Source organism: Perissodus microlepis, chromosome 16 (genome assembly GCF_051167445.1).
Source record: "Perissodus microlepis isolate ML-2025 ecotype Zambia chromosome 16, ASM5116744v1, whole genome shotgun sequence".
NCBI classification, from domain to species: domain Eukaryota; kingdom Metazoa; phylum Chordata; class Actinopteri; order Cichliformes; family Cichlidae; genus Perissodus; species Perissodus microlepis.
Genome location: NC_140476.1, coordinates 6,092,472 through 6,111,034, shown reverse-complemented (window position 1 = coordinate 6,111,034; position 18,563 = coordinate 6,092,472). Strand labels below are relative to the sequence as shown.

Genomic DNA, 18,563 nt, shown 5'->3' with positions numbered 1-18,563 from the left:
AAAGCTATCTTTTGCAGTCCGATGACCTGCATTGGTTTTTCTATCAGCTGATACTCAGAATTACTTCTTGTCTTTTTTCTGCAGGAGTGCGAGTCTGCTGCAGGCCCTGGAGGAGAGCTACGAGCTGGACCTGATCTACATCACAGAGCGGATCATCTCTGTCTCCTTCCCCAGCAATGTGGAGGAGCAGAGCTACGCTGCCAACCTGAGGGAGGTGGCCTCCATGCTGCGATCAAAACACGGGAACAACTACCTGGTAGGGTTTCAGAAAAACCGAATAGTTATAAAAAGTCATTATCAGCTCATTTAGCTAAGGTGTAACCACAAACCACAACAGAGTGGTTATATAACATCTGCATCTGTATACTTTATATTACATGTGATACCTGCCTCACCCTTCGTTGTTCAAAGCATCGCTCCTGTTGCTTTTTGTTGGGCCGAAAAGTGGTTGCCTGCATTTAAACTGTTGTAAATGATTTGTTGTCCTATTATCTGCCAAACAGATCTTAATTATATCTCTCATAAAAGTTATTTTGAGCCAGAAAGAACATTCCTGTCAGAAGTTAGAGGCAGTTCTTGGCAAAAAGTCTCATTGAGGTTAAAAAAAATTTATTTTTCAAGCAGGATCTGGCCAAGAGGGCAGCAAAATTACAATAAATAAATAAATAACATAACATAACAGTATAAAGATATTTTAGGTGGCCGAAAAAGTCCTGGATTGATTATATTTGCGGCAGAATAACACATAAAGATAGTATCATACACAAAACCCCCCCATGAAAAACATGTTATTTCTTCAGTTACTGGTAAATCCTTTTTACAAAGTTCTAATTACCAATATAAAGCAAAGATATTAGACATAGAAAACACCCCAAAACTGTGACTTCCTGTATCTGTTAGCAGTGTAGGATATAACCCATGCTGGGCAGCGGGGACACACCCTCAGTCAATGTGTGCATTTAATCTTTTGCTAAACTTAAACAACTCCAACTTGACACTGCTGTTATCTATTAAGAGTCAATCGTATCTTTAAAGTAAGTCTTTCTTACTGCATTTGCAAATCCAAACACACATGGGTGAAAGGGAGGAAATGGATACACTTTTAGTCACCAAAACTAGCACAAGCAGCCAGTTAATAGAGAAGTTTCCCAGCAAGGGCAACAGTTAGTTCATTGACAGCTAACTACATTATTGAGTTACAGGTTGAGTTACAAGAAACTCTGTTCAGGACTGACTCATTCATGATGTGTTGGCTAATTTAACACCACCGCTAGATACTAAAAATGGCTTGGTTCGAGTTTGGGTGATGTTAAAAGCACATGATTTTTATTCACTGAACCACGATGACCCTGCTAAATGTAGTCGTCTTTTCTCTGAAGTTTAGTGAAGCATGACTTTGGAATCAAAAACATTAAAGCACAAAGCTAACATTATGTTGCACTGTAACATATAGAAGTAGCTAGCTCTGTCCTGTTTGACAACAATTAGTTTAATCCCATATTTCCTCCATGGTAGTATTGTTAATATGATTTAGACTATAAAGATGCTTTGATGCTTTCTTATTTAGCTTGGAATGTTTTAAAGTCAGCCAGAAATGGAGTTTTCTACCAATTTCTCTCTCTACTTTGTTAGTTATCTATCATAGCTAATAAAACCGGTCAATGAGAGTTGTCATTTCTACTGCAAATGATGAGACAGCGTTTGTCTGAAGTTTTAAATCCCAAATCCCTAAACACTTTAATCCTTGTTACTTGACTATGTGCATGTAGCATGCCTCAAGCCTTGACATTTGGTTGCCATCTTGGTCCCGCCTCTTGACAATATTTTGATAGAAGCCCGAAAATAAAATGGGAAGAGAGCCATAGCATTAATTTCAGTGGTCTTTTGAATTGAATTAATAAGGTGCCACCATTGCAACAAGTCAGCTTATGGAGTTTTTTCTTACTGCTAAATATTCCTTAATCTGTTTTAAACTTTATTATTGCCAAGTGGAAGCGTTTAGGAATCAGCAACTCACACACAAGGTGCATAATGCCTAAAAGCTGCCAACTGCCAATAACTACAGAGCTCCAAACCTCCTCTAGGATGAACATCAGCACAGAAGCTGTGCACCAGGAGCTTCATGGCACGGGTTTCCATGGCCCTGTAGCTGTAATGTGTGGTGTATCATTCCCTCTGGCTCATCCCACAAACACACTGAACAAACATGATTCTAACTCAGATTATAGGCAAATAAAAACATATGTACCCTTACCTTTACAGTGATAACCAAAGACCGAGGTGATAATGAGTACATCTCATATCATGAACCCCCATGTTTGGTTCAGTTGCTTACTGGCTTGGCTGTACGAATTCTCTAATATTTTCGTATTCAGGAATCCCAGAGTGCCCTGCCTCTCTCATTTAATATCTTGTGTAATATTTATTTGTACTTTTCTTTAGCTCTTCAACCTCAGTGAGAAGCGCTATGACATCAGCCAACTCAATCCAAAGGTACAACTGCCTGCTTAACATCTCCTCTCTTTGTCTTTGTTACTGTATGACCACCGGTATGAACAGCAACCTTTCTTCTCCTCCTCTCTCAGGTTCTGGACTTTGGCTGGCCCGACCACCACGCTCCAGCCTTGGACAAAATCTGCAGCATCTGTAAGGCCATGGACACGTGGCTGAGTGCGGACAGCCACAATGTTGTGGTTATACACAATAAGGTAAGAGTGAAAAACGAGAAGATGCTGTAAAAACAGTCAATGACTGCAGGCAGTAGAGGGTGCTCTCAGGCTCTTTTCACGACCCCTGCTTACCTCAGAGGCTGCAGCTGTTTGTGCATGTGTGCTTCTAATGATGTTCCATCTGAGTGAAACACTGACACTGAGTGCGTCTCTTTGTGTGCTTGTTGGGGCTGGATGATGGTTAGGAAAACACAAATTAAGGCTGTAAGGCATGCCAGTCATCATGGCTACTTAGGTTTATTTACCCCTTTTACCCTTAACAATACCATAAAAACTAAAGTGACCGATATTTTCCTGTTGTTGCCTAAACTTACTTGCATCACATTATGCGCTTGTGGGAAGCCTCAGTGTGCTGACACACACCATAAAGAGTATATCCAATACAGCTACTAGGCTGCCGTCCCAAATGTAATACCTAATCATTTTCACGTTAACCCCGCTCTGTTCCTGATTGTGTTTTGCAACATAGGAATTAACCATGGGATCCTAAAACATTCCCACAGGGAGGCTACTAACAAGTCGGCTGCTGTAGCAACCGCTGTTGTTTTTTTGTTTTTTTCCTGCCAGTTGAGTAACGACAGTTTGGTCACTAAGGAAGCTGACCGTGCTGGTTTCCACAAATCATTTCCACTGGGCTCCACGCTGTTAAAGCTGCCGCGATATTTATAATGTGGAACTCACTCATTCGCCACCACGAGCTTTATTTTAAAGGCGGATAGATGGGTTAAAATGAACGCCGTCTCTGTTGACATAGTATCACGTGCCTGGACACATATACACGCTCAAATATGCAGACATTTTTTACAACCAGACGTGGGCCACTTCACCAGTTTTACACAAAACGGTCCGTTTACTGGTCATGCGGAGGGCTCAGCTTGTGAAAATAGCTGTATAATGTTTTCTGTGGCTCTGGAGAGTCCCAATGTTCGCGGCTGATGCCTGGAGACTTATCCAAGGAATCTACCATGACAGAAATTTTTTTTTGCCGTTTTTGAATCTCTGCATTCCTGACAGCATTTTTTAAAGAAGGCCATAGTTTAATGACTTTGTATAAGTCAAACATAATATGATAGATTATTTTAAATACAGTGTCATTTGGAGCCTGATTCCAAATAAGAACTTTCTATTGGAAAATTTTGACATTTAATATGCATAAAGTTGATGTGTTCTGAGGTTACGTATACCTGCATAAAGCAGCTTTTAACATTCTGTATCAACTTTTCAATTAGCCTACATCAAACATCGTGGCTCAAGAGTTGGGCGTTCGTCTTGTAATCGGAAGATTGCCAGTTCGAGCCCCGGCTCCGACGGTCTCGGTCGTTGTGTCCTTGGGCAAGACACTTCACCCGTTGCCTACTGGTGGTGGTCAGAGGGCCCGGTGGCGCCAGTGTCCGGCAGCCTCGCCTCTGTCAGTGCGCCCCAGGGCGGCTGTGGCTACAATGTAGCTTGCCATCACCAGTGTGTGAATGTGTGTGTGAATGGGTGGATGATTGTGTATAGTGTGAAGCGCTTTGGGGTCCTTAGGACCAAGTAAAGCGCTATACAAATACACACCATTTACCATTTTACCAAACATAATTGTCTGATTGCAACAGTGCATAAATCATACTTTGTATGTGCACAACTTCAGCTTTAATTCAAGGTGTCTAACAAAAGTATTGCACAAGTATTTAGGAATTTCAGACGTTTTAACACACAGTCACACCCAAATTTCCAAAACTACAACAAATTTTCTTTCTTCAAGTACTTCTGGACCTCAGTGTAAGTGGAGCACCCTGTGGTGGAACTGAACTGCAAATAAGGACATGCCCTTCTTGAAATTTAACAAAAATAAAATTAATTTTAAAAAGAGAACAACCCTATCTAACGTGATACTAAATAATGTTGCAGTTCCTGTAAAAATAAGGGTCATCTGGTCCTTATTGTGTAAATTTGATGGCTATCATTAACCTGGGAATGATATCTGTACCTCTTTGCTTCTTTTGAACTTTGAATTATTTTTATGTCTTTTGTTATATTCTACATGACTAAAATAACCATTAAACATATTTGGACATTACACAGTTAGTGCCTGAAATACCTAGAGAAGAAATCCATAACAATATTGTTTTCTGCATGCTTGACCATCATGAGATGAAGATAAAATGCTTAGCTTACTTGTGCTTGACTGATGTCTTTTCAGGGCAATCGAGGCAGAACAGGAGTGGTGGTGGCGGCTTACATGCATTACAGCAACATATCTGCCAGGTAGGTCTCTGATCCCAGCTGCAGCTGGAGCTAAAGTCACATGTCCCGGCCACTTAAAAAGTGGAGCGAAAGTCAGAAAGAGAAGGCGTGAAGATGAAATCTGGCATTTTTGGAAAACAAGGGGGAGGGGGGGTTACATGAGGACAGGCTTAAGAGGAAAAACTCGATAAGCCTGCATTGTTCACAGGTTTGAAGCCCACATCTGAAGTACAGTTAAAGATGTGATGAGGCGGAAGGAGGGGGGTTAGAACATGAGACTGAAGACCACCAGTTTAATTCTGGTAAATCAAAAGAACAGTTCCTGATGTCATAATTATAAAAGTGAGCTAAAGTGAGTTAAGTTCTAAGAGACACCGCATCATGCGACTCAGATTATAAGTGAGCTGCTTTTCATTTTCTGTGTTGACTTTGTTTCTTAGATAGGACCAGTAACAGAATGACCTCCTGGTAAAGAAACAACCAGACGAGCACAAATCAACGTTGTTTTTAAAATGACACCGATTGGTCATAAAAAAAAAACCCCAAAACGTCATACTTTCCTGCACAGCTGTCAGGTTCCTTTGTTATTCCATTATCCTGCAGGCTAAGGTAAAGGAGCTTCAAACAGAAAACAACTGTGAAATTGTGATGTGCCAGATGTGCAGGGAAAAGTTGATTTATGGTCAAAGCTTTTGATTGACTCTTTGCATTGAGGTTAAGTAGAACAGCTGTCATTAGTTTCTTGTGGGACGTATAGCATAGTACACTGTCATTAAAACATTTTTCTTGTTTTTTTCCTTCATTCTTTTATTTGTTGTCTTACTTATTCTAAGGTATCCACATTTCCAACAGCTGCACATTGTTCTGATCTCTAACAAATCATGAATAGACCTACTGTGGTTACTTCTGCTTTTCTCTCCTCTAGTTATCAAGTTAATACTCTACAGGGGTCATTTATGTGGCATATTTTCTTTTTTTCTAATTTATTCAAATCATGACTTGTAGGAATTTAAAAAAAAAGTTTATTCATAGAAAACCAATAGTTAACTAGTAACTTTCTAAGCTGAACTTTGTGTTGCATTCACTGCTTATTTTGATCTTCTCCATTTTTTTTTACTCATGTCTGTTTTTGTTATTTTCAACTTTCTAATTTTTGCAACCTTACGGCTGCCTTTTTTTTCCCTGAGAGTTTTTTATATCAAAGGAATTCCCAGTTAAATAAAGGGGAAAAAACATTAAAAAAAAAACATTCCAGAAATACTGAAATGGAAATGGACTAGAAAATGTTCTCTAACAAAACTTTATTTCGAAATGCAGTGCCGACCAGGCTCTGGACAGGTTTGCCATGAAACGCTTCTATGAAGACAAAGTGCTTCCTGTGGGTCAGCCATCTCAGAAAAGGTCAGTCTTCCCTCCAATGTTGTTTCAAGTTTGACCCCTGAGTGAACTCTCTCGCTTGTGTCACTTCACTACATTTTTAAAGCCGCATTAATTGATTTTAATGGCCTCCGGGGGGCAGTAGAAGGAACCGCAAACAAAGTGTGAACTTTCAAGAATCGTAGACGTTCAGCAGTCAACGTTAAGATTCATTTTCATTTGGAGTTGCATTTCTGCCCTGTTATGAATTTTGGTCAGTCTTATTCGCCACTAATTTTTAAAGAAAGGGTTTTTAGCTGCTATAAGATCCTCTGTGGTGGATTCATAGTTGTGTTCGTTGGTTGGCAGATAACCAAAATCAAAGATTCATAATTGGCTGAACATGCAGAGTTGGGTGGCAGTTGTCTTTGGATCTGTCTCAGTAAATATAGTTTGTGATTAGTGCCACTTTAAACCATTTGATGCATAAAGTTTTTTAGCTCCTTTGACATGACTGACAAGCTAAAGGTCAAAGTGAAAGCTTGTGTCTTGGATTACATGTTCATCCTTTAGTGGTCAAACACTGGGCATCACTTTAATCCCCGCTGCTTCTCTCCCTCTGTTCACTCAGGTATGTGGAGTACTTTAGCGGCTTGCTGTCCGGACACATTAAGATCAACAACAAGCCGCTGTTCCTCCATCACGTCATCATGCACGGCATCCCCAACTTTGAGTCCAAGGGAGGCGAGTATCTCTCACACACACACACACACACACACACACACACACACACACACACATATACCACGCATAATTTAGCTTTGAGCCCCTTTCTTAAATGCATTTTTTATGTTGCAGGTTGTCGTCCTTTTCTCAAAATCTACCAGGCCATGCAGCCCATCTACACATCTGGGATCTAGTAAGTCTTAAAAAGCAGTCACACTCAACTGCTTTTACAAGATTCCAGGGATAGCGAGCTCGTAATGGCTCAATAATAAAAACGCTGATTTTCCTTTATTGCCTCTACTCTTACTCCCCCCGATATACACCCACAGCACCCCTCTCTCCAGTTTAGAGTTCTCACTCGGCCCACATTATTGTATTTAGCTAGCCTCCCCAGCTGCAGGTTCTTGTTTCCCCACTTTAGATCCCGTAATCACGTCTAGTGTTATTGGTGACTGGAGAACCAATGAAAGAGGCAGACAGGCATCCGTGTGGACGCCTGCAGGGTTTTCATGCCACAGGACCCTGTTGGTTCCCAGGGCCAGACAGGAAACAAAGGATTCTGTGGCTCTCTGTTGTTGTTTTTGGAAAGAGGGGAGGTTAGGAAAAAGGCAGGGAAAGCTGTACTGTCCTCTGAGAGGTGAGGCAGGCACACATTCTGCATTTACACCTTGTTTGGAAACATTATTATTTAGGACTTTCAACTTTGAATCAAAGGTTGAGCAAAAGTATTGAATTAAGGTTGTTTAGGAATAACAACCATTACATCACCTTGTAAAATGACAGCAACTATGATTAATCAATATATATTCTGACTCAATGATCTCCTCATCTGAAATGGTCATTGGATCCAATATTTCTTAGTTCAGTTTTAAACTCGTCGGTCTTTTCACTGTTACTGCTCTTCTTATTCTAAACAACAAAGCCTGGTGATGGTTGCACAATGACGCTACATTTCCTGTGAAACAATCAGTGCAGACACATTTCCGTACTCTTTAAAGCTTTGGTGAAATCACATTCCTCTTCACTTTCTCTCACACGCTCCCTTTTGGCACTCTCCTCCCTTTGATCCTTCTTTCCCAACAATACAATCAGACAGGCACTAATACCCCAAAACACCACGGGCTACGCTCTGTGAAGGCCACTGTTAAATGGGAAAAAAAGGGTGATTGTTGTTGGCACATGGTTTTATTCAGGAAAGTAGCATCAGAAACAAAAGCTGATGCAGTGGACTTGCTGTCATGATTTCCACAGCAGGAATGATAAAAGCGGGCCTGTCATGTGACATGTTGTGTTTTTATTTCTCTGCAGTAATGTCCAGGGTGACAGCCAGACCAGCATCTGCATCACCATTGAACCTGGCCTCCTTCTGAAGGGGGACATCCTGGTAAGAACAGCACAGACATACCCCAGAAGCTAGTGCTGTACAATATAGACTGATAAAAACCCTCAGTAATCTTTCAGCTGTTTGTAAAATTTAAATCATTTGGCTTCCGTGGATTTTAACTGCAAAAGAAAGAAACCGAATCAAACATTTTATCACTGGCTAAGCTCAGTGTGTGAAGCTAGTAACACTGAATGTTTATTGTTTTACCTCTGCCAGAAGAAAAGGGAAAAATATATGGATACCAAATGACGATAAGGGTAAAATACATGCAGGATATTCAGATTTTTTTATTTATTTTTTATTGGATAATAATAATGAGGGAATCCTGTGTGTGTTTCCAATTGAATGTTGGCTTAATGCACTGAATGCATGTGCTGCAGCAGTTTATAGTAGCCATTTACAGATGAAATGGGGCTGTAAAAACTTGGGGAAAGACAGTTGGACTGAGTCCTATACCTCGGTTTATAGGCCCTCATTAGCACACAATATGTTGCTGGAAACTATGACGTGAAAAAGGCCGTGTACTTCCTTTAAAACAGCATTTAAGGATACATGAGGTATCGCTATAACAGGACATAATCATTTCAAACAAAGTCTCATGTGAGACCTATCCCTGCAACTCTCTCAGGGAGATTCAGGGAATTTTTATGAAATCATTCCTGAAAGATCCTCAGTTTAGCAGCACCTGTGAGAGTTTTCTTGTGCCTATAGAAAAACTCCACACATCAGCAACGTTTCTGCTTCTGCTGTCAATTGAGCCATAATGTTATCTATGGGATGTTCTCGGGGCTCATAATGTCAGCATGAAGAATTAGAAAGTAAGCACTTAGTTTGTACCCGAGGCTGTTTTGGCCTTCAAAGCTGAACTCATATCTCATCCTTTATTTAACACAGACTAATGGATTCTGTTGAATGCACCGTCAGGCTGAGACACTGCTTGCTGATGCTTGTTATTTTTCAAATAACAGGGAAAATTTGAACTGCTGCCTGAGGGGACATTAGCACAGAGTGCTCCTGCATTTTTTAACTGTGATGGTTTTGTATATCTAATTGGTCAGATTAAAGATAATTGCAGAGAAGAACCTCGCATTGGTCAGTTAATTGTTTTAATGATCTTTTTAAAGTTTGCATTTGGGTTTATAATGAAACTTTGAACCTAAAAGACCATAACAAGTTAGGCCATTTCAACATTTTGGGAAAATCTTTAGTGGCTTTCTTGGAGAATGGAGAAGATGGAAGCCACTCTTTAATGAGCAGCAGATGGTTACATTAACATAAACTGCATTAGTAAAAAAGTGTCTGCCTTAGTGTAACACAATCCACCTCTTGGCACTGCTAAAGGTCATTGACATGTACAGTAAATTTTAACAGGACTAATATCACTGCTTCCATCTGAATTAAGAAGGTAACTAACAGCCAGCTGCACATTTGATTAACTGATCATCAGCCAATATGACCACTTTTTCAAAAGCAGACGTATTGCCAGAACTTTAGTGTTCTGGAGCATGTGTGTTGAAAGCCCAACTCAGCATGTCTGCACAACACCTCTCATACATTCCTCATACTGTCAGCATGGTGGTGGCGGGGTGATGATTTGGCTTGTTTTGTAACCACAGGACCTGGACACTTTGCAGTGGCAATCTGAGGCCATCTGTTCGGTAGCCAAAAGTTGACTGAAAATGGGTCATGCAACAGGACAATGATCTCAAGCACAGTAGCAAATCTATAACAGAATTGCTGAAAGAGAAAAGAATCAGGCAATGCATAAAGTCCAGACCACCTTCATAGAGCTGTGCATAAACAAATGCTTTCAAACCATAATGAACTGAAGCAATGCTGTAAAGTAGATTTCCTCCACAACCCTGTGAGAGAAGTTATGCAGAAAACCATAACTTCAAGTTATTGCTATTAACAGTGGTTCTGCAAACCTGCAAGGTGTTCATAGGCCTGCAGAGTGTCATGAGGGTACAGGAACAAAACTAAATGTAAAAAACGTTTGCTTTTAGAAAAAGTTTGCTAGTCTCTGTGTACAGAGACTTTTCAGTGCAAATATGAGCCTTTTATACACATGAAAGAAGAAATACAGTCATTATGATAAAAAATTTCTTGAGTTTTAATATTGATTATTATATATGGCTTTTTTAACCCTCAGAAAGAACTAAGCTAACCCTCCCTGTTTTTATGCTAGGCTAAGCTAACCATCTCCTGGCACTAGCTGATCCCTTTGCCTCTCTCACTATCAGCAAGAAAGCAAATAAGCCAATTTCCCAAAATGTCAAACTCTTTGACATTTTGGGAAATAGCACATTAAAAATAACCTTTTCACAAATGAGGGAAGAACAATTTTGGGATGTTTAAAGCCTCTACCTAAAAATGAAAATTGGTCGAGCCCTGAAGGCATGTTAGCATAAAATTAGCAGAATAATATTTTGTAATTAAACTTGGCTCAGCAGCGGTAATGGACCACTCAGCAGGACCTTTACGATATCCCAAAAAGTTGCACAAAACCAGAGGATATCTTACTTTTATTCCTCAGTCCTAAACGTTTTGGTTTTATGGTTAACCCCACAGTCAGAAAGTCGAGTCAGTCAGTCCTTTAGCAAAAATCGTTAATTTTAGCTGCAGCTGAATTCTTTTTAATTTCTTTGTCTATATGCAATAATCTGTTTGTCAGTTTTATTATTCTTTACATCCACAGTAAGGAATGATGACAGTTCTTTGGTTTCTTTCAGTGAATGTAAAAATGAGGCCTTGTTTTAAAAAAGGCCGCCAGTCAGGAAACAGCAGGAGGGAGAGAGCCGATTTTCCTCAGTGTGGTTTTAACATTACTCTTAAAGCTGCTGTATTTGGAAAACCAGTTTGGATAATAATGTTTGTGGATGGTCCTTCCATTACAAGGGAAACAGATAAAAAAATAAAATAAACATAGAGCTACAAAAAAAACAGAGTAAACCTGAGCCAGCAGGGAATCAGGCTGCTGTGTCTCTTTGCTTGCACTCAGTTAAAATCCTGTGAATTGAATCCTGTGAAACAGTATTTTTATATATTATAAAAATATTATTTTATTATAAATTATTAATAAAGAAGCATTACTTTTGCTTGTTTGGTATGACACCCAGTTATGATCTGCTAAAAGAGATTTATGTACTTGCAAATTAGCCTTTTTTCTTTTTTAATCGCCCTGCAGCTTAAGTGCTACCACAAACGCTACCGCAGCCCATGCCGAGACGTGATCTTCCGGGTACAATTCCACACCTGCGCTGTTCACGACCTGGGGATTGTCTTTGGGAAAGATGAGCTAGATGACACATTCAAAGGTAAAAGACTTGCAACTCTGAAATACTACTGACAACAGCATTATAATGCTCCTGCAAACAATGAACTTATACCTAGTAGTAAGTAAAACCTGAACATCTGAATGGGCGTATAATCTTTAAAAACTGCATGTGTTTTCTAGTGTAACAATATATGCATCTTTAGCTATAAAGAGAAAACTCTCTCTATTTATTTTTTTTATTTTTTTCTTTGCAGATGATAGATTTCCAGAATATGGAAAAGTGGAGTTTATTTTCTCCTTTGGACCAGAGAAAATACATGGTAAGGATCAATGTGTTGGGTCTTATGGCCATACTAAGCATTTTCCATAACCATACTACACTCTTATACATAATTGGCATGACTGAGAAAATTAGCTCACTCTTATACGCCCCATACAACAGTGACTCCACTGAACTGTAAATGGAACCATCCATCTCTCTTCTAGTGCTTATCTAAGTCTGGGTTGCGTTGGGGCTGGTGCCTATTCCACCTGTCAAAGGGTGCAACGTGGGGTACAATTCGGACAGGTTGCCAGACTGTTGTTAGTCCAGCTCAGCTCAGCAGAGTTTTACTTATATTGTCTTAATTTACAATAACTGTCACCTTGCCTCAAGATGCAGATCCTTGAGTGTTAGAGAGAAAACTCCAACAACATGATGATCCTTGAGGAACAGTAACTTGGTGACAGTGGGAAGAAAACAAATCCCTGGTAACAGGAAGAAACCTCCAGCAGAAACAGGCTCACCAAAGAGCAACCACCAGACCAGTCCATCTTCCATGTGTAGTTTACCGTTTCAGGTAGAAAAGTGAGACAGGATAATAGCATGCAGCAAAAGAATCCAGCCAGGTTTAAAAAAAAAAAAAAAGCTTGTCAGTTTAGCGCAGGGTCTTGAATGTAATCGAATAGGGAAAACAATTATCTCAATATAAATTCTGAATCTCAATTTTTTTCCTTGATTCTGATAAAAGTAGCTTTTCCCTTTTCCGGATGTAAAGACATTCACATTTTCTGCTATGCCTCTTTGTACTTCTGGTCAAGGTGTGGACCACCTGGAGAACGGGCCGAGTGTCTCAGTCGACTACAACACTCAAGATCCCCTGATCCGCTGGGACTCCTACGAAAACTTCAATCAGAACTGCGAGGACACCACAGAAGGTGAAAATGGTAGGAATGCTTATTCAAACTTTACCGTGTAGAATTCAGGTGTTACAATGTGTCAGATCCACTGACTCTTTATAGATGTGCCATATGATAGTTCTCAGTCAGATTTCATGTAAGATTTATAGAATAATTTTCTTACACAAATTTTCTAATTTATTTTTAACTGTGTGGATTATTCAAGTCATGGACTAAATCATGTGCCGAACCCACCATACAGATACAGAGGACACATTCAGATCTTTTCCATTCAGACATTTTGCCCTACAAATACCAAAAATAACCCCAAAATTGCATTACCAAGTTTTTAGGTTGTAAATGTAAATGTTGGATTGTATTTTGAAAGGAAGGAGAGTCATCGCTACCGCTGAGTTCATTTGTGGTGAAATTATCACCACAGAGAAACCGAGGGCCCCTTGGGACCGAACTCAACCGCTTTCCAGAGCACAGTGTGAGACATTCCTTGGTTCAGCCACAGGCATGGACAGAAGCTTCCTTTTGAGGGAGCCGTGGTCACTCTGTGACCAAAGTGCTGCTTTCTATGCCACCCAAAAAAAGAAGCAATGTTATGCCCTTAGAAACAGCACCGTACGTTAGATGGGTTTGTCTCGGATTTAACAAACAACAAAAACCCCCCAAGAACGCCAAGTCCTTCAAAGAGACGAGGAACCATCCAGCTTGTTATCTGTTGGGGTCCCAGTTAAAGCAGAACGATGTGGAGCAACATATGCTTCCATGCATGTGGTGTCTTTTTCAAAGAAGCCCTTGCATACTTCAGCAAGACAATACCAAATCACTTTCTGCATGTTTTAAATAGCAGGGCTCAGCTGTAAGCAATATTATTCCAATGTGGAAGCGTTTAAGAGACATAGCAACTTAACCAGGAAGCGGAAGACCATGTAAAGTTAGAGTGAAGTCGCCACATGCCGAGGAACATCATCGTGTGTAAAAGTCACCAACATTCTGCTGACTCAGAATGTAGGTTAGTAGTTCAAAATCTTCTCTTTCATTAATATCAGCATAAAAACTGTTTCCGGGAGCTTCGTGGCAGCTCCTGTAGGTGTACTGCGTAGGCGGGCCAGGACGTCTGTCCATGTAGTGTGTAACAAAAGCAGGTCCTGGACTGCTGAACAGCCACAATCCAATCTTGAGCAATAATAGCAGAGCATTTGGCTGTCAGAACTACAGCACATGGTCTCCACAGTTCTAAAACTCTAACTTAGTGTGGTTAAAAGAAGAAACATGTTGCTGGAATCAAATTCAAAATTACCATATATATTTAAAAAATCCTAAAAAAAAGATCTTTTTCTTTTAACAAACATTTTATACAACATTCCAGCATTTTTTTATTAGCTGCCCAAATAGTTAAAGGTCAGAGGTCAATTGGCTTCCTTCTATCACTGCTCATAAAGTGTCTACCCAACACTTGGCGGCAGCTTGAAATAGGCCCTACTAAAATAGAACAGGTGTAAGTCTCCGCTCACTCTGTTTCAGTGAAGGTGTGTGTGTGTGTGTGTGTAAATTATCTGTGTGTCCAGACCAGTCCTGTCCAAGCCGTCTGTCTCATCTTGCCTTCTGTCATCTGATGATGATACTGTGGTCAAATCTGAATTAGAATTTAATGAGATCACAGACTCGCGCGCATGATATAAGTAAGCATCTGCACATGTGGAACACACACACACACACACACACCCACACACCCACACACGTTGTTTTTTTAGCCACTCGAGTTTGAAGTAGTCGATAAGACTTCAAAGGTGATCCCTTAATAGCCTTTTGTGCTGTGACTACTCGGCCAGCACCGTCAGACTGATGCACGGTTTCAAATGGGCTCAGTGTGGAAATAGCTTTTAAATTAAAGAAAAAAAATAATTCGCAGACTAGATAGGAAAAAGTGTTTCCAATAAATCAAAGTGTTTCCACTGTTTTTTGGCTTCACACTTGTTGGTGCTGAAAAGGCAATTAACTCCTTTGAAAGAGTGACTTTTAGAGCCGAAGGGAAAAATAGCTCTGGATTTACATCTCCACGAGTCTTAGAAAGAAAAAGAGTTGTTGTTGGGTTTGCACGCTGTCGGGATCACTGCTGGGAAAGCACAAGGCTACTTGCATGAACCCTTAGCTTATTAGGGCACTACATAAAGCTTCAAATTATAGGGCTGATGTTTTGTTGGGATCAACTTTGGGTAAGTGGTGTCTCTGTGGCTGTTAGTTTCCAAAGATTGATGTTGACTTTTATTATGTTTATTGCATAAAAACAGTTTCAGCTGCTGTGGGTTAGTTTTAGCTCAGGGATTCTTGTCATGCCTGCACCTTGCATCAGCACAACAAGCAACATCCAAAACAACACTTACACAACTGACTATACACAACTATAACATTACATGCACTCAAAAGCCCGATTTAGACATGAGTAGTATTACCTGTGGACCTTTAATACTTTGTAATAAAGTCAACGGTCATCTGTGGTATTACTCCCATGCAAATTCCTGTGCTAGCCTACAGCACTGTGACTTCAGTTTTTCCTTCTTTCGTTATTTATTCCCTTAGTTATGCAGTGTTATAGAGGTGTGTGGTAAATGAGAGTTTGGACAGGACACAGTTTGTGTTGCTTCATAGCCTAGTAAAAAAGTATGGTCAAATATTAGAAAGGCAGTCTCTCATCGGATGATGAGTTTGGACAGCATGCATGTCAATAACTAAGGTACATTTTGCCTTCTTTCAGTGGTTCCTCCCATGCAAATCAGGAAGTCAAATTTCAGTCATGGTGGAATAAGGTCTGAGTCTCCTGGTTATATTTCTTGAATTATTCTCATTTACAGCCCCATATTTTATTCCTGGAACCTGCTAAAGTGGCTTTGAATAATTCAAATGCACCCTCAGTTTATCTTTGCTCTACAGCAAGCCATTTAAACTCCTCTCCTTTGCACGACACATTCCTTTGAGCCAGCTTCCTTTCGATTGGCTGCTCCTTGCAAAACAGAAGGTTTTAACAGCAGATGGGTGGAGCTGCTGTGCATGCAGAGCTACGATGACCACGCTGGGGTTTATCTATTCTCAGCCATCGCTAAGATCCAAGAAAAAGATGAGAAAAACTTTTAATCTTACACTTTGACCCCTTCATTCAGGTCATCATGAGCTCTCAGCCACAGCTTTGTTTGTGTGGATGTCTCCAGATGTATCCTGGTGTTCACGATTAGGTAAAATATAGTCAGAGAAGTCAAACAGCGCAACCTAAATCAGACTGAGAGACGGTGCATTGCAGGGCATGTCAGAAGTGACTTTTTTTTAGCTGCATCACAATGATTCATTAGCTCATTCATTAGCTGTCTGGCTACCATATCACGAGTATTGTCTAACCCAGGGAGACTTGATACTTTACTTTTTTGATTTTTTTCCTCATTGCTTGAATTCTTTGCGAGCTTGTTGCTCTGCAACGGTCTCGTTACTTCAAGAATCTGTGTGAGGAGCCGATGTGCAGCACAGCCTGAACTCTCAGCTTCAGTGAAGGGTGGATTGTATTGTTTATTTATTTTTGTACTGAGAATCCTTTGCGGTGTGACGGACGTTGTGTGTTTTTTTTTTTTTTTTTTTTTGTTTACTCTTAAGTACTCATCTCCTCAGTTGGCCAACCCTGCTATATTTCTGAAATAACTGGAAAGAGAAGGAGGGAGAGATGACTGATAAGGAGAAAAAGAAATCGTGAGAGATGTATCTAGAGAAAAAAATTGCACAAGGCTGAAGAGAGATATTTTTTTATGAGACAGTTAAAAAAACAGTTTATTAAGTAAAGTGTTGGATGAAAAGTTAAATAGAGGGATTCCAGTGTGATTAGGGTTTGCCTCAGAAAAATGTTTTGCATATATTCCGCTAGGCTTGTGAGCCGCAGTTCAGTCATTTGGTCCAAACTTTGGCCCTTTTAGTCTTCACTTTCTCTCTCCCCCCGTGTCCTCTGAGGAGTTAAGGGCAGGACTCTTCAGCTCAACTGTGAAGCTCTTTTGTGCACACATTCACAGGAGGAGGAGTGACAGAGAATGTCAGTGTGGGTTTGTGCACGCTGCTGCTCAGCAGAGAGACTTTCTAAGAGTTACACAGTGAATTTGTGTCCGGTGCTTCTTCAATTTCCCTTCACCGTGACGCCTTTTTTCAAGCGTTGATAGCTGTTGAAGAGTTCAGCCGCGAACCTGTGTGCAGTTTGCTCTTCGGGTGACTCCGGAGTGAAACGTTGTCACTAATTCAGCAGTTTGACGTCTCTCACATGTGAGTAACGTGGAAATTTGAAGGCAATCACAGATTTGATTTTCACAGTTCCTGACGATACTTATTGCCCTCAGGTTATATATTATCCAAACACTTGACCATGTGACCTATTTGTTAATGTTTCTTAGTTCTTCAGCTTCACAAGGAAACGTTTTGATGTTTAATCTTTTACAAATGCTTTTATTCCACAACAATAGAAAGTTGTGTGTTTTTTGGCTCTCCATTTATGGAATTTATGAATGATTCCTACTGGGAGAAATCATCATGGAACTTAAAAGAGGGGGAGATGAGCATCCTTGAAACAGATTTTCTCATTCCTCTCTGGTCAGTTACATTGTAGCGTTCCCACATCTCAGCAAAACTGTATGAGTGCAATAATGTCTCAAGATGAAGGGTGACAGTACATGTTTTGCCTGGAAGCTTTGAGACACTATAGCAAATTCTAGAAACAAGAGGACTCAAGTGTCCTTGATTTGTCTGCAGAAGCGTGTTTTTCTGATGCTGTAATGTTGCACTTTATCCAGTGCCCAAATAAGCATTTCCCTGTATGCTTTGTACTTTCTCTGCTGGAGGTTAATGCTTCCTCCTTGATCCCATGCGCATTAGTCACAGGGAGAGACGTGTGTTCCCGGACCAACAGCTCGGAGTCCAGCAGAGGTGGATCGTGCCTGCCCTGTGGGCACAGACGATTTGTTAGTAACTTCTTATAGCAATAGAGAGGGCTTTATAGTTAAGTCTGTATTTGTGAGCCACAGACTGGGGCGGGGTGGGATTGGGAGAGTTACATAAGTCTGGTGGAAATGGAAGTTGATGCAACAGCATGATATCACTGCTATGAGACTATGTTTGGGCTCATACGGATGACTGGGATTCAAATGGTGTGTTGGCCAGGTGAGCAATAAATTAGCCCAGACTGTGACATGCAGCCGTTACTTGTTCTAAAAGAATGCAGTTTCTTCTTTTGTTTTGTGGATAAATCAGAAAATAGAAAAGGACACTTCAAATTCCATTCACATCTATTTTTTCAGTTTCTCTCAGCTCAAAGAAATACCTAAATATTAAAGGGACACTTCATCGCCAAAACAAATGAACAATTTCCCCCTCCCTTCATCCTACAGTGCCGTTTATCCGTCTAGAATATTTTGTTCTGAATTGTTCCTTGAAATGTAAAAAAGGAACTTTTCTTTATGTCATGTACATCCAGCTACAAAAAGAATCATACAGCAAGCTACCAGCACTGCCCCGCACAGGGGGACACCATTAATGTCGGGCTAAAAAGCCTCCAGTCACAGGCTGGCACACGGTTCCTCCCGCAAAGTGTAAAGGTTGACAGGTGTAGTCAGCAGAAAAAAAGTAGTTTCTGTGTGAATCTGTGGAATTTGTTTGGACAAACTGGATGTTTTCT

General features: G+C 40.3%; 1 protein-coding gene across 16 annotated transcripts in view; it reads left to right on the top strand.

Annotated features, from left to right (window-relative positions):
- The window catches only part of tns1b (tensin 1b), a 193,605-nt gene that overhangs the window by 143,072 nt on the left and 31,970 nt on the right, over nucleotides 1-18,563 (top strand). For 8 of the 16 annotated variants that reach the window (XM_084908935.1, XM_084908940.1, XM_084908941.1 and 5 more), the window contains exons 7-16: nucleotides 85-256; nucleotides 2,443-2,493; nucleotides 2,586-2,708; nucleotides 4,912-4,976; nucleotides 6,273-6,356; nucleotides 6,943-7,230; nucleotides 8,346-8,421; nucleotides 11,609-11,738; nucleotides 11,953-12,018; nucleotides 12,779-12,904. In XM_084908935.1, the coding sequence (XP_084765061.1) occupies nucleotides 85-256; nucleotides 2,443-2,493; nucleotides 2,586-2,708; nucleotides 4,912-4,976; nucleotides 6,273-6,356; nucleotides 6,943-7,230; nucleotides 8,346-8,421; nucleotides 11,609-11,738; nucleotides 11,953-12,018; nucleotides 12,779-12,904 (1,181 nt within the window). Of the gene's footprint in view, nucleotides 1-84; nucleotides 257-2,442; nucleotides 2,494-2,585; nucleotides 2,709-4,911; nucleotides 4,977-6,272; nucleotides 6,357-6,942; nucleotides 7,231-8,345; nucleotides 8,422-11,608; nucleotides 11,739-11,952; nucleotides 12,021-12,774; nucleotides 12,905-18,563 lie in introns of all 16 variants that reach the window. The other 8 variants (XM_084908943.1, XM_084908942.1, XM_084908949.1 and 5 more) reach the window with 4 other exon arrangements.